This window comes from Mytilus californianus, unplaced genomic scaffold (assembly GCF_021869535.1).
Source record: "Mytilus californianus isolate M0D057914Y unplaced genomic scaffold, xbMytCali1.0.p SCAF_2, whole genome shotgun sequence".
Classification (NCBI taxonomy): domain Eukaryota; kingdom Metazoa; phylum Mollusca; class Bivalvia; order Mytilida; family Mytilidae; genus Mytilus; species Mytilus californianus.
The window spans coordinates 100,906,103-100,920,876 of record NW_026262668.1 but is presented as its reverse complement, the minus strand read 5'-3'; the positions used below and the strand labels follow the sequence as shown (position 1 = coordinate 100,920,876).

The window sequence follows — 14,774 nt, the reverse complement described above, 5'->3', positions numbered from 1 at the left end:
ATGAATGTGTTGGTTTATGTATTGTGTCTTTGTATATAATAGATTGTCCTATCCATTGTCATTTTTAAAAATCAGTTTCTGACACAACATTTGAACCATATGGCTAAACACAGATAAGTGGAGGGATGTGTCTATCCTAAGTCATTCTCATTACCTTATGGGTACTCAAAGGGTATCTGCGTAATCTTATCATGTTTTCTACAACTCTGTATGAGATTCTTAACTTGCACATATTGTTATTGTTTTATGAATTAATTAATTGGTGATTTATTTTGTTAGGAAAAATGCCTTTGAGGACCATAGGGTGTGATTATTATTAAAATTTGTATCTTTTCTGTGATGTATAACAAAACTAAAGATAATAGAACATTCATAGGCATTCATGAATAGAAAACTAAAAATAGCATTCTATTTATGTTGAAAATATTAAACTACACAGTATTTTTACTTGAAATGGTCATTTAAGTTGGCGAATGTGTCCAAATTCATAGATTCTTTTTATATTCGTATGGTTCACAAATAATACCCCGTAAAAAATAAGAAAAACAAAAAATAGAAAACAATGAAAAAAACAAAGAAAATCTAGACAGGATATATATTTTATATTATTGAAAGAAGTAGGATGAGACAAATACAATTTGAATTTGATATTTTTAAAATAATCAGTTATCTGGTTTAAGTTTGTAAGTTTTAAAAACTGGCATGAGAGCTCCCTTTGTGGTGTTGTATAAAGCACAGACTTCATGACACAATTGTTATTGAAGAAAGATGTGCAAATTTGATCCAAGCAATTGACATTAGTTTTGAGAGGAAAGTTAACATCAATCCAATGTGAATTCTTAAAAATAATCTATAGTAAGAACAATAGACTGGTGACAGAGTAATAGATTGAACTTATATCATTCAATGAGTTTGATTAAAGCCACATAATGAAACATAGAGAGTGATTGTTTTTTCAGACTTCCTGTCAGATGTCCATCAACATTGGCTGGGAGGGAGGAGTGTTAGTACAGACATGTGGCCACTACTTACATCTAGACTGTCACAGTTCTTATGTGGCATCACTGAGGGTGAGTATTGTAAGTGACAAGTGACCACTACTTACATCTAGACTTTCACAGTTCTTATGTGACATCACTGAGGGTGAGTATTGTTAGTGGCATATGGACATTACTTATATCTAGACTATCACAGTTCTTATGTGGCATCACTGAGAGTGAGTACTGTTAGTGACATGTGGCCACTGCTTACATCTAGACTGTCACAGTTCTTATGTGGCATCACTGAGGGTGAGTACAGTTAGTGACAAGTCACCGCTTCTTACACCTAGACTGTCACAGTTCTTATGTGGCATCACTGAGGGTGAGTACAGTTAGTGACAAGTCACTGCTTCTTACACCTAGAATATCACAGTTCTTGTGTGGCATCACTGAGGGTGGGTATTGTTAGTGACATGTGGCCACTGCTTACATCTAGACTGGTCACAGTTCTTATATGCCATCACTGAGGGTGAGTACTGTTAGTGACTAGTCACCACTTCTTACATCTAGACTGTCACAGTTCTTATGTGGCATCACTGAGGGTGAGTACTGTTAGTGACAAGTCACCACTTCTTACATCTAGACTGTCACAGTTCTTATGTGGCATCACTGAGGGTGAGTATTGTTAGTGACAAGTGACCAATTCTTACTTACTGTCACAGTTCTTATGTGGCATCACTGAGGGTGAGTACTGTTAGTGACAAGTCACCACTTCTTACATCTAGACTGTCACAGTTCTTATGTGGCATCACTGAGGGTGAGTACTGTTAGTGGCAAGTCACCACTTCTTACATCTAGACTGTCACAATTCTTATGTGGCATCACTGAGGGTGAGTACTGTTAGTTGCATGTGTCCACTACTTACATCTAGACTGTCACAGTTCTTATGTAGCATCACTGAGGGTGAGTACTGTTAGTGACAAGTCACCACTTCTTAGATGTAGACTGTCACAGTTCTTATGTGGCATCACTGAGGGTGAGTTCTGTTAGTGACAAGTGACCACTTCTTACATATAGACTGTCACAGTTCTTATGTGGCATCACTGAGGGTGAGTTCTGTTAGTGGCATGTGGCCACTACTTACATCTAGACTGTCACAGTTCTTATGTGGCATCACTGAGGGTGAGTATTGTTAGTGACAAGTGGCCAATACTTACATCTAGACTGTCAGAGTTCTTATGTGGCATCACTGAGGGTGAGTATTGTTAGTGACAAGTGACCATTTTTTACATTTAGACTATCACAGTTCTTATGTGGCATCACTGAGGGTGAGTACTGTTAGTGACAAGTCACCACTTCTTACATCTAGACTGTTGCAGTTCTTATGTGGCATCACTGAAGGTGAGTACTGTTAGTGACAAGTCACCACTTCTTACATCTAGACTGTCACAGTTCTTATGTGGCATCACTGAGGGTGAGTACTGTTAGTGACAAGTCACCACTTCTTACATCTAAACTTTCACAGTTATTATGTGGCATCACTGAGGATGAGTATTGTTAGTGACAAGTGGCCACTACTTACATCTAGACTGTCACAGTTCTTATGTGGCATCACTGAGGGTGAGTACTGTTAGTGGCAAGTCACCACTTCTTACATCTAGAATGTCACAGTTCTTATGTGGCATCACTGAGGGTGAGTACTGTTAGTGGCAAGTCACCACTTCTTACATCTAGAATGTCACAGTTCTTATGTGGCATCACTGAGGGTGAGTACAGTTAGTGGCATGTGGCCACTTCTTACATCTACATTCAGGTTTTGTATGGGCTGGGTTAATATGAGAACTGTTACATACATGAATCAAATATTACATGAGGCCTATTTCTTGGCATAAGTCTGTGATATAAGTCTAATTGAATTTTATAAAGCTTCATTGGGGTATGCTTTCAGTTTTTAGTATAAGAAATAATGTTATAAACATTGCTTTATGCCTTTTTTTATAATGATAAGTCCATTGGTAATTTACAAGTTGCTAGCATGAACACAGTTTAAAAATAGTTTAATAGGTATACAAATTGCATACAAGTAAATAATATTTTTCATAATTTCTGTATTCTATTAAAAATCATTTTAGACACAGCAGTTAACACAGAACTTGGCAGTAAACAAAGGGGAATATTGGTGTCCATTATGTCGGCAGTTAGCCAACTCCGTCATTCCCATAATTCCTGAAGAGAGTCGATACACACTAGTTAAACCTGTTACAAAGGATAAAGTACAGATGGTGAAGGATATAGCTGAGATGATGGTTACTCGGCCTATAACACCTGTAAGTATACAAATCACATACTTTATATATTTTGTTTGTTTGGAGCTTGTGAATACTATATACCTACATCAAAACATCAGACCTGTTTACCACTACTATTTTAATGTACACCCATGTAGGTCATTTTTACACTTTCATAGATATTACAGCAAAAAAAAAAAGATAGGCAGAATGTAATTTTGTGTCTAAAGGAAGTTATTTGTAGGTGTCTGGCATGGTTCATCTGACCCTGGCTTCATTTTCATGGATCATTGATAAAGTTAAGTTTATGTGATACTTGTAGTAAAACTTTTATATTACAGACCTTCAACATGAATTCAATCATAAGTAAAACAGGCTACACATTCCTGCATGTGCACTCTTGTTTTTCTTTCAGCTTAAGTTTCAGAACTTTCAAATTTTATTTTTACAGGTATTTTTTTTTAATAGATTTTTTTCATGATAAATTTTGATATGAAATGGTTTAAGAAATGAGTTTATATTTATAAAAAGTTGGCTGTTTTTTTAATTCCAATTTTCATGGATTTTGAACTTCAAATATAAATTTCAACAAGTACAAGATTTCTGTAGGCTTGTATGCAGACTTTGAGAAAAACCATGAAATCAGATATCCAGGAAAATACAATTTTTCCTCAATCCATGAAAATTGGAACCCACAAAAAATAAATGAATCCACAGTAAATGATTTTTTTTCAATATAAAAATAAGGAGATGAGGTATGATTACCAATGAGACAAATATCCACCAAAGTTCAAATAAAGTGGATGTAAGCAATTATAGGCAACTGTACGGCCTTCAACAATGAGAAAAACCCATACCGTATAGTTGGCTATAAATGGCCCCGACATGAAAAATATGAAACAATTCAATTGAGAAACCTAATGGCCTAATTTATGTCAAAACAATTAACAAAAACAAATATGACAGACATGAACCAATGACAACCTCTGAACTACAGGCTCCTGACTTTGGACATGCACATAAAGAATATGGCGGGGTTAAACATGTTTGTGAGTGCTCAATCCTCCCCCTAACCTTGAACAGTGGTGTAACAGAACAACATAAGAAAAAACTATAAAATCAGTTGAAAAAGGCTTAACTCATCAGATCGATACAAAGCAGAAAAACATCAAACATAAACACAGACTGGACTTGGCAGGGTATTTATCCATCCCTCATCCCTAACAACAAAAAGGACACAAAGTACAGATCTGAGAGTAATCGCAGTTACTGACAGCTAGTTCAAAGGCAATAACAATTAATAATTAATGTATCTAAGACTAGAATATCAATCAGTACACATCCAACATCCAATGGATTTAGTGTAAAGACGTCATTAACAGTCAGAGAAAAAACATGAACTTTGTGCAATGCCAAAATAAAGATATTGACAGATTGTAGTACCATTAAAGTGCATATGTGTATAACAAAACTATTTAGTATGATGTTAAATTACTGTCCATTTTTCATTAAAAATTCACTAACTCACCACCTTCCTTTTGTATTGCACTCATTTTACATTAATATTAAAAATATGAATAAGACTTTCTAATTTTTTCCAGAGATCTTCAGCAGTTACCAAGACCATGGGTAGTGTAATGGAAGATCTCACCAACACAACATACAGTGTCTTTAAAACTTATACAAACTCACACACATCAGAGAGTGTGTTACTGTTTGTGTGTTCTGTAGCCAGGTAAGGAACATACAATTTTTGTCTTACCTGTAACAAAGTCATGGAAGCTTTACATGAGCTTGCTGTTCCCAGGATTGAGGTTGATGTGTCAACAATTTGTTAAAGAGTGTGACTTAGTCATTTAAGAGAATCACTAATTGTACTGTGAATTTATTATACCCCACGCAACGAGTTGCGGAGGGTATAATGTTTTTGACCCGTCCGTCCGTCAGTCCTGTTTCTTGTCATCGCAACTCCTCTCAAACCACACAACAGAATTTCACGAAACCTTTTTAGATAAAAAGGACATATTATGTAGTTGTGCATATCGACAGGAAATTACGATTCAATTTTTTTTCTAGGAGTTACGCCCCTTTGAACTTATTTGCTTCAATGTACTACTGCAACAGTTTGTCATCGCAACTCCTTTGAAACCACACAACAGAATTTCATGAAACCTTTTTAGATAATAAGGACATACTATTTAGATGTGCATATCGACAGGAAATTACGATTCAATTTTTTTTCTAGGAGTTACGCCCCTTTGAACTTATTTACTTTAATGTACTACTGCAACAGTTTGTCATCGCAACTCCTCTGAACTACACAACAGAATTTCATGAAACCTTTTAAGATAATAAGGACATACTATGTAGATGTGCATGTCGACAGGAAATTACGATTCAATTTTTTTTCTAGGAGTTACACCCCTTTGAACTTATTTGCTTTAAGGTACAACTTCAACAGTTTGTCATCTCAACTCCTCTGAAACCACACAACAGAATTTCATGAAACTTTGTAGATAATAAGAACATACTACGTAGATGTGCATATCGACAGGAAATCACGATTCATTTTTTTTCTAGGAGTTACGCCCCTTTGAACTTATTTGCTTCAATGTACTTCTGCAACAGTTTGTCATCTCCACTCTTCTGAAACCACACAACAGAATTTCATGAAATTTTGTAGATAAGAAGGACATACTATGTAGATGTGCATATTGACAGGAAATTATTATTCAATATTTTTTCTTATACAATTTTTTTTTGTTACACTTATTTAATTTCTCCAATGACAATGTGGGGACGTGGGGTATGTGAGCGTGCTCACTAAGGTTCTTTAATTATTATTTGTGGGGTTAATAATTTTTCATGGTTTTAATGGGTCACAGTGAACCACATATTTAAGTGTTCATCTACCAGGTAAGTACAAATATTCTAAAGGCTTGTATGCAAAATTTGTCAAAACTACAAAATTAAGTATCATCCAATGAATACAATTTTTCCTCCTGTATACTGCATACTGTATATCAGGTTTTTTGCTTCAGCATTTTTTGGCGATTTGATGACAGAATGGACGTTAAATTTTCACTGTGTATAATTTTCGCTGAATGGGAAAAGAAACGCGAAAAAATCACCATATTGAATTGTTAGAGATATAAACAACACAAACTAGATTGACTGACAGAGAATCGATATCAAATAAATACGAGTACTTCAAACTAAAATACATGTAATGTTTGAGTTATGACAACACTCAATTGGTAAATTGACGCTAATTAAAGTTACGTTTTTGGACATGTCACTGATTGCTGTGTTGTCACAATTGGATGACATGTATGATTAGTCAATTTAATTATTATGAAAACAGAGATCTTAATTAATGATGCACACTTTTGTGATCTGTCGAAACACAAAAGACTGATTTTAAAGATCTTGTAAATTCACCTTTAGGGTGAAATGAGTTTGCATATCAATTTCGTGTAAACTTGACAATTAACAGTATAATATATGAAACGTTTAGACAGGGATAAATCAAGGAATATGCAAGGAAATTTACACGTTTCTTTAGGTGCCGCAAAGAAAGCGAAAATTAAACACACACGAAAAAAACCTGATATACAGTATAAGGATAAGTACAGTAACCTGTAAGTAAATACCTCTGCTCCAAAAGACGTGTAGACTGGTTAACCTCTGCCTCTCCATCCATCTGTCTCCATCTTTGTTGCATTTTTGTCAATATAAAGTTCCTAGCTTCTAGATATATGGCACCACATTTTTGTAGCATTTTTGTCAATATAAAGTTCCTAGCTTCTAGATATATGGCACCACATTTTTGTAGCATTTTTGTCAATATAAAGTTCCTAGCTTCAAAATATATGGCACCACATTTTTGTAGCATTTTTGTCAATATAAAGTTCCTAGCTTCTAGATATATGGCACCACATTTTTGTAGCATTTTTGTCAATATAAAGTTCCTAGCTTCTAGATATATGGCACCACATTTTTGTAGCATTTTTGTCAATATAAAGTTCCTAGCTCCTAGATATATGGCACCACATTTTTGTAGCATTTTTGTCAATATGAAGTTCCTAGCTCCTAGATATATGTCACCACATTTTTGTAGCATTTTACTCAATATAAAGTTCCTAGCTCCTAGATATATGGCACCACATTTTTGTAGCATTTTTGTCAATATAAAGTTCCTAGCTCCTAGATATATGGCACCACATTTTTGTAGCATTTTTCTCAATATAAAGTTCCTAGCTCCTAGATATATGGCACCACATTTTTGTTATTTTGTAGTGTTACACCTACTGACACATTTTTGTTATTTTGTAGTGTTATACCTACTGACACATTTTTGTTCTTTTGTAGTGTTACACCTACTGACACATTTTTGTTATTTTGTAGTGTTATACCTACTGACACATTTTTGTTATTTTGTAGTGTTACACCTACTGACACATTTTTGTTATTTTGTAGTGTTACACCTACTGACACATTTTTGTTATTTTGTAGTGTTATACCTACTGACACATTTTTGTTATTTTGTAGTGTTATACCTACTGACACATTTTTGTTATTTTGTAGTGTTATACCTACTGACACATTTTTGTTATTTTGTAGTGTTATACCTACTGACACATTTTTGTTATTTTGTAGTGTTATACCTACTGACACATTGTGTTACTGCTGGTTTGTCATATTCTTTTGTTATGGTATAATAAGTCAGCAATAGCTGCTTCTTGTTTGAACTACCTCATCTGAATCAATACATGTTTAACTCGCTTTGAATCAAATCAAATTCAAATCAAATTCTTTATTTCCTAATCACAGGGCCCTTTCCGGCATTACAAAATTTAGCATGATCATTCACACTTTCATACCAATCTTTCTCACTCCGCTCACTCTGATTATTTTAATTAGATACAGTACATTGAAACATACATAAAAGTCATCATATAAAGCATGAATCATAAAAGTCCAGTTCGTGAATAAAGAGAGATAACTCTGATTGTTATCATTAACATTTTCTTTTTTACCAGGTAGATTATCATTATAATTGAGTACAATTATGTTTTCTTTCTGCAAAGTTAAGCTTAAAAATTCACACAATAAAGATAGAAATGCGTTGTCTTCATTTATCATTATCCATATAAACAAGTTATTTGTACTTAGATATTTTACATTGGGAAATTGGTTATCAACCTGATATAGTAAAGTTTTTCTCCTATGGTTATATTTAGGACATTGAAGTAAAAAATGTACCTCTTCCTCTACTTGGTTTAAATCAAAGAAAGGAAATATTCAAGCAAAATCTATTGTATGTAGAATTTAGGTTCCATATGCATCCACTTTTGCACAGAGAGTATATTTTGTTTTTTAGCTCACCTGGCCCTAGGTGCCAAGTGAGCTTTTCTCATCACTTGGCATCCGTCGTCTTCTTACTTTTACAAAAATCTTCTCCTCTGAAACTAATGGGCCAAATTCAACCAAACTTAGCTGCAATCATCATTAGGGTATATAGTTTAAAAATGTGTCTGATGACCCAGCCTGCCAACCATGATGGCTGACATGGCTGAAAATAGAACATAGGGGTAAAATGCAAGTTTTGTCTATTATTCTGAAAACTCTTATATATAGAGAAAATCTGAAAGGGCAGAAATATTCAGAATTTTGAGCTCTACCAATTGTCTATATGTGTAAAAACTGTCAGACGACTTCTTATAGGAGTTATTGCCCTTAAATGACAAATTTTATACCATTCTTTTCATTTTTGTCTATTATCTTGAAAACTATAATAGATAAAGGAAAATTTTAAATGCAAAAATGATCAGCAAGACAAGTTCTACATATAAGTCAACATGGTGGAAATCGTCAGTCGACTCCTTATAAGAGTTATTGCCCTTTGATGACGATTTTTACCAATTTTTTGCGTTTTTGCCTTATATCTTGACAATAACAATAGATAAACAGAAACTTAAATAAGCAAAAATGATCAGCAAGACAAGATCTACAATTAAGACAATATATAGGAATTGTCCGATGACTCCTTATTGGAGTTATTGCCCTTTTAAAAATGACAAATTTTACTCTTTTTTTTCATTTTATACGACTGCAAAATTTTTGCGGTTGTTTATTGGTATCACGTCGTCGTCAGCATCGTCGTCGTCGTCATCAGCGTCATCCAAAGACATTTGGTATCCAGACAATAACTTTAGTATAAGTAAATATAAATATATGAAATTTAAACACAAGGTTTGAAACCACAAAAGGAAGGTTGGGATTGATTTTGTGGGTTATGGTCCCTAAGGTTTATGAATTAGGGGTCGAAAAGGGGCCTAAATAAGCATTTTTCTAGTTTCCAGACAATAACTTGTGGAACAGTGTATGGAATTGTCTGAAATTGTACCACAAGTTCCCATACCACAAAGGGATGGTTAGGATTGGCTTTGGGGAGTTATGGCACAATCTGTTTAGGAAAAAGGGGCAAAAAAGGGTGGAAAACAAAGGTTTCCTGGTTAATGGACAATAACTTTAGCTTTGTTTCTTTATGTTGGTACTTTTTGCTATTTGTTTGCTAGATCTAGTATGAAATATTTTTTAGCTGTTTCTAGAAACATCAAATACTGTGATTTAAATACATATTATATTATAATAGCGTATAACAAAGGGTTCAGTGGTAATAAATTTTTATACTCAGAATTGGTTATTCTTTGTTTGCATTCTTTTTCATTAGAGTTACCTCCCTTACAGTGGTTTTGTTATAAAGAAATGTTGTATTCTCTTGAGGTGATTAGCTGTCAATTTATTTTTAGAAGTTACTTTTAAATGCTGATGAAGGAATTTTATTTTTAGATATTACTATTAAATGTTGCTGATGAAGATTTTTTTAATTTTAGCCATGATTATGATGTCATTTTCTATTTTTAATACTTGTATGATGTATTTAAATGGGTTTTTATGGTTGCAAAGTCCTAGCTGTCAATTTATTTTTAGAAGTTACTATTTAACTAAATTTTTTTTTCCTCAATAGAAATTTCTCTTCAAATATTATTTTTTTGGAGGGGGGTAAAACAAATTTTTTGGGGGGTTCAATTTTTTTTCCCTCAAGATTTAAGAAATTGTCAATTTTCCAAAGAAATAAATTGAGGGTCACAATTTATTTTGCTAATTCTTTGCATATAGTCTGAAAACAGATTTACTAAGTATTGTGCAACAGCACAGTATATTGCACAACAGCAAGAAATCTTCAATTGAATATAAATTCAAATCATACAACCAATTTCAAGTTCTTTGACCTCATTTATTCTGTGTCAGAAACCTATAATGTGTCAAATATTTAATTACAATCCAAATTCAGACATGTATCAAGCTTGAATATTGTGTCCATTTTTGCCCCAACTGTTCAGGGTTGGACCTCTGCGGTCGTATCCAGCTGCGCTCGGCGAAGCAGTTTATTGACTATTATCTTGAAAACTATAATAGATAGAAAGAAACTTTAAATTCCAAAAATAATCAGCAAGACAAGTTCTTCAAATAAGTCAAACATGGTCAAATCGTCAGTTGACTTCTTATAAGAGTTATTGCCCTTTGATGATGATTTTTACCAATTTTTTGTGTTTTTGCCTTATATCTTAAAAATTATAAAATATAGATAGAAACTTAAATAAGCATTCTAATATGAAATTCTCTTTCGCTTTGGAAACAAAGCCATGTTCTAATTCCAATAAAACATAGACTGCTTGTGATTGACGTCACAATTGAAATTGCGACGTCAATTGTATTTTGAACAACGCAGGAGATCAAAATGGACATTTATGCTTATGTTGCTCACTAGGAAATTAAATAAAATCTTTCTAAAAGTAAGTTTACATCTATCTGTTCATTTTTTATTGTGAAACGGTTGATTTTCTATAACGTTTTGGCCTCATAAAATAAAAATGGCTGCCTTTCGAACGTGTATTATAGGTCCACTTAGAAGTACCAAAGTTCTAAATTTTCCTATTAGAATCGAAAAAATTCATCATACCATGCTCTATGCTCATTTTAACATGGGTAGGCATTATATTTGTCAAAATTTTACACCTCGCTAATGCTAGGTATAAAGATATTGACAAATATAATGCCTACCTATGTTAAAATGAGCAGAGCATGGCATGAAAGAATTGTTTCTTAAAACAATGATCAGCAAGACAAGATCTACAATTAAGACAATATGGAGGAATTGTCTGACGATTCCTTATTGGAATTATTGCCCTTTAATGACGATTTTTACCATTTTTTGTGCGTTTGCCTCACATGATAAAAATTATTATAGATAAATAGACATTTTAAATCACAAAAATGATCAGCAAGGCAAGATCTACCAATAAGTCAAATTTTGCCAATATAGTTAGTAGACTGTCACTCTTAATAGGACTAGGAGTGATTGCCCTTAAATGAGTTTTTTTTTACTCTCTTTTGTGTTTTGAGCAAAAACTAAAGAAGATAGAGAGAACCTAAACAGACTAAAGGATTATCAATACAAGATCAACAAAACAGAGATTTTTGTCATGAATTCTTTTCTTGTCTACAATGTTGGAGAGTGTCCTTTCTTGAATATGCACAACTTATTAGTAAAGGTTATCTTACCAATGTTGTAATTAGATCTTTGAATATAGTTTACATTGGCACTAATATCGATTTTGTCATCAGCAAATTAAAACATAACTAAATTTGTATTCTTTTCAAACGGGATGTATAAAGACACACCCATGTTCACTTTGATCTATAAAGAGGTTAACTCCTAACTATCCTACTGCCTGTCGATACATTTATTTTTGGCATAGCACAAGTCATGTCTTCTTTGACTGTCCTTGACGTTAAAATACTAAATTCCTGGGATGTGTTTTAGTTGATTTTAGTCTCTGATGCTTGATTTTTGTCTCGCCTTGACGGAGTCAAAAAGCGAGACATAGGTATGCTGTCGGCGAAGGCAGCGACGGCGGCGGCGTCAACAATGTATTAGTTTGTGATTAGGTCTAGTTCATGATGAACCACTAGTGGTAAGTCAATGGTATTTGATATGCAGTTGTATTAGCATTGGCACATCTCATTACCATGGAGATTATTTGGCCCCGCCCCCTCAGTCAAGGTCTATTGACTTTGAAACTTTTCATAGTTTACATGTATAAGTTTGTGATTAGGTCAATTTATGGGGAACTACAAGTGGTAGGTCAATGATATTTGGTATGCAGTTGTATAAGCATTGGCATATCTCATTTCCATGAAGATTATTTGGCTCCGCCCCCTTAGTCATGGTCTATAGACTGAAAATTTTGCTAAGTTAACATGTATTAGTTTGTGATTAGGTCAGTTCAGGGGGAACCATAAGTGGTAGGCCAATGTTAATTCATGTTCAGTTGTATAAGCATTAGCACATCTCATTTCCATGGAGAATATTTGGCCCCGCCCCCTCAGTCATGGTCTATTGGCTTTAAAACTTTTGCTTAGTTTACATGTATTAGTTTGTGATTAGATCAGTTTAAGATGAACTGCTAATGTTAAGTCAATGATATTTGTATTTGCAAGTATCATTTCCATGGAGATTATATAGCCCCACCCCTGATCATGGTTCATTGACTTTGAAACTTTTACATAGTTTACAAGTTAATGTTTGTGTTTAGGTTTGTTTAAAGGGAACGACTTATAATAAGTCAATGGTATTTTGTATGCAGTTGTATTAGCATTGGCACATCTCATTCCATGGAGATTGTTTATCCATGTACCTTCAGTCATGGTTCATTGACTTTGAATATTTGCATAACTTACATGTTAAAGTATTGCTATTTTAATTTCAACATTTGCATTATCAAAATTACAAAAAGGCGAGACATATCTCTGTGATTACAGTTTATTTTATTATTAATTGTTTTTGGCTTTTAATGAGCTGTCAGTAACTGCGAGTACTCTCAAATCGTACTTTCTTGTTGATTTGACCTGTTGATACTAATTGGAATGCTTTTTTGTCGAGCCTTCGACTTTTGTCGAAAAAGCGAGACATAGCGATCCTACATTCCTTCGGCGTCGTTGTCGTCGGCGGCGTCCACAAATATTCACTCTGTGGTTAAAGTTTTTGAAATTTTAATAACTTTCTTAAACTATCCTGGATTTCTACCAAACTTGGACAGAAGCTTGTTTATGATCATAAGGTAATATTAAAAAGTAATTTTGTTAAAAAAAAATTCCATTTTTTCTGTATTTTACTTATAAATGGACTTAGTTTTTCTGACAGGAAACATTACATTCACTCTGTGGTTAAAGTTTTTGAAATTTTAATAACTTTCTTAAACTATCCTGGATTTCTACCAAACTTGGAAAGAAGCTTGTTTATGATCATAAGATAGTATCAACAAGTAAATTTTGTAAAAAAAAAATCCATTTTTTTCCGTATTTTACTTATAAATGGACTTAGTTTTTCTGCCAGTTAACATTACATTCACTCTGTGGTTAAAGTGTTAAAATTTTAACAACTTTCTTAAACTATCCTGGATTTGTACCAAACTTGGACAGAAGCTTGTTTATGATTAAAAGCTAGTATCTAGAAGGAAATTTTGTTCCATTTTTTCCATGTTTTACTTATAAATGGACCTAGTTTTTCTTCCAGTTAACATTACATACAGTCTGCAGTTTAAGTTTTTAAAACATTTATTAGATTCATAAACTATCCTGGATTTTTACCAAACTGGGACAGAAGCTACTTACAATCAAAAGATAGTACAGAGAGGAATATTTTTATTAATTTTTTTCCTCATTTTTGTTGAGCCAGTGATTAACAGCAAAAAGTAGGCGAGACACTGGGTTCCGTGGAACCCTTACGAATTTTTTGTTCATTAATGTTTACTTATTCAGGGTTATATCTGGTCTATATACCAGCTTTGATAAGTGTTTGGTATTACTATAAATTTTCACTTCTTCGCACTATGAACATCAAAATTATTTATTTTGTAAAAATATTTCCTGTCTCCATTTGAACTGTACACGTATACCTAACAACAAAATTATTTTCATTTACCTGTGTTTAAAGTAATTGCAAATGGCTGATATCTTTGGTCAAGCATATTGTTTTTCTTAAATTGTTTAACATTTCACAGCGATATAACATGTTACTTTAATTATTCTTCCCTTAGTTTATTTATTTTGTATTTACATTGTTTCATGGATCAAATTTATTTGTTCAGTGTATGTTCACTTGTGTTAATATGTCTTTTGATTGAGTTAAGCCATTTCAATTGATATATTATAGTGTGTCTTTCTATGTTATGATGTTACACTATTGTTTCAGATAAGGGAGAAGGTTTGGTACCATTAAAACATCTAAACCCACTGCAATTGTTTGCACCTGTCCTAAGTCAGGAATCTGATGTTCAGTGGTTGTCGTTTGTTGATGTGGTTCATAAGTGTTTCTCGTTTCTCATTTTTTATATAGATTAGACCGTTGGTTTTCCTGTTTGAATGGTTTTACACT

General features: G+C 33.3%; 1 protein-coding gene across 1 annotated transcript in view; it reads left to right on the top strand.

The window, feature by feature from the left end:
• Positions 1 to 14,774, top strand: part of LOC127730583 (E3 ubiquitin-protein ligase UBR3-like) — a 110,338-nt gene that overhangs the window by 61,431 nt on the left and 34,133 nt on the right. Inside the window, exons 24-26 of the mRNA XM_052239035.1 lie at positions 960 to 1,070; positions 3,113 to 3,307; positions 4,870 to 5,003. Of these exons, the coding sequence (XP_052094995.1) occupies positions 960 to 1,070; positions 3,113 to 3,307; positions 4,870 to 5,003 (440 nt within the window). The remainder of the gene's footprint in view (positions 1 to 959; positions 1,071 to 3,112; positions 3,308 to 4,869; positions 5,004 to 14,774) is intronic.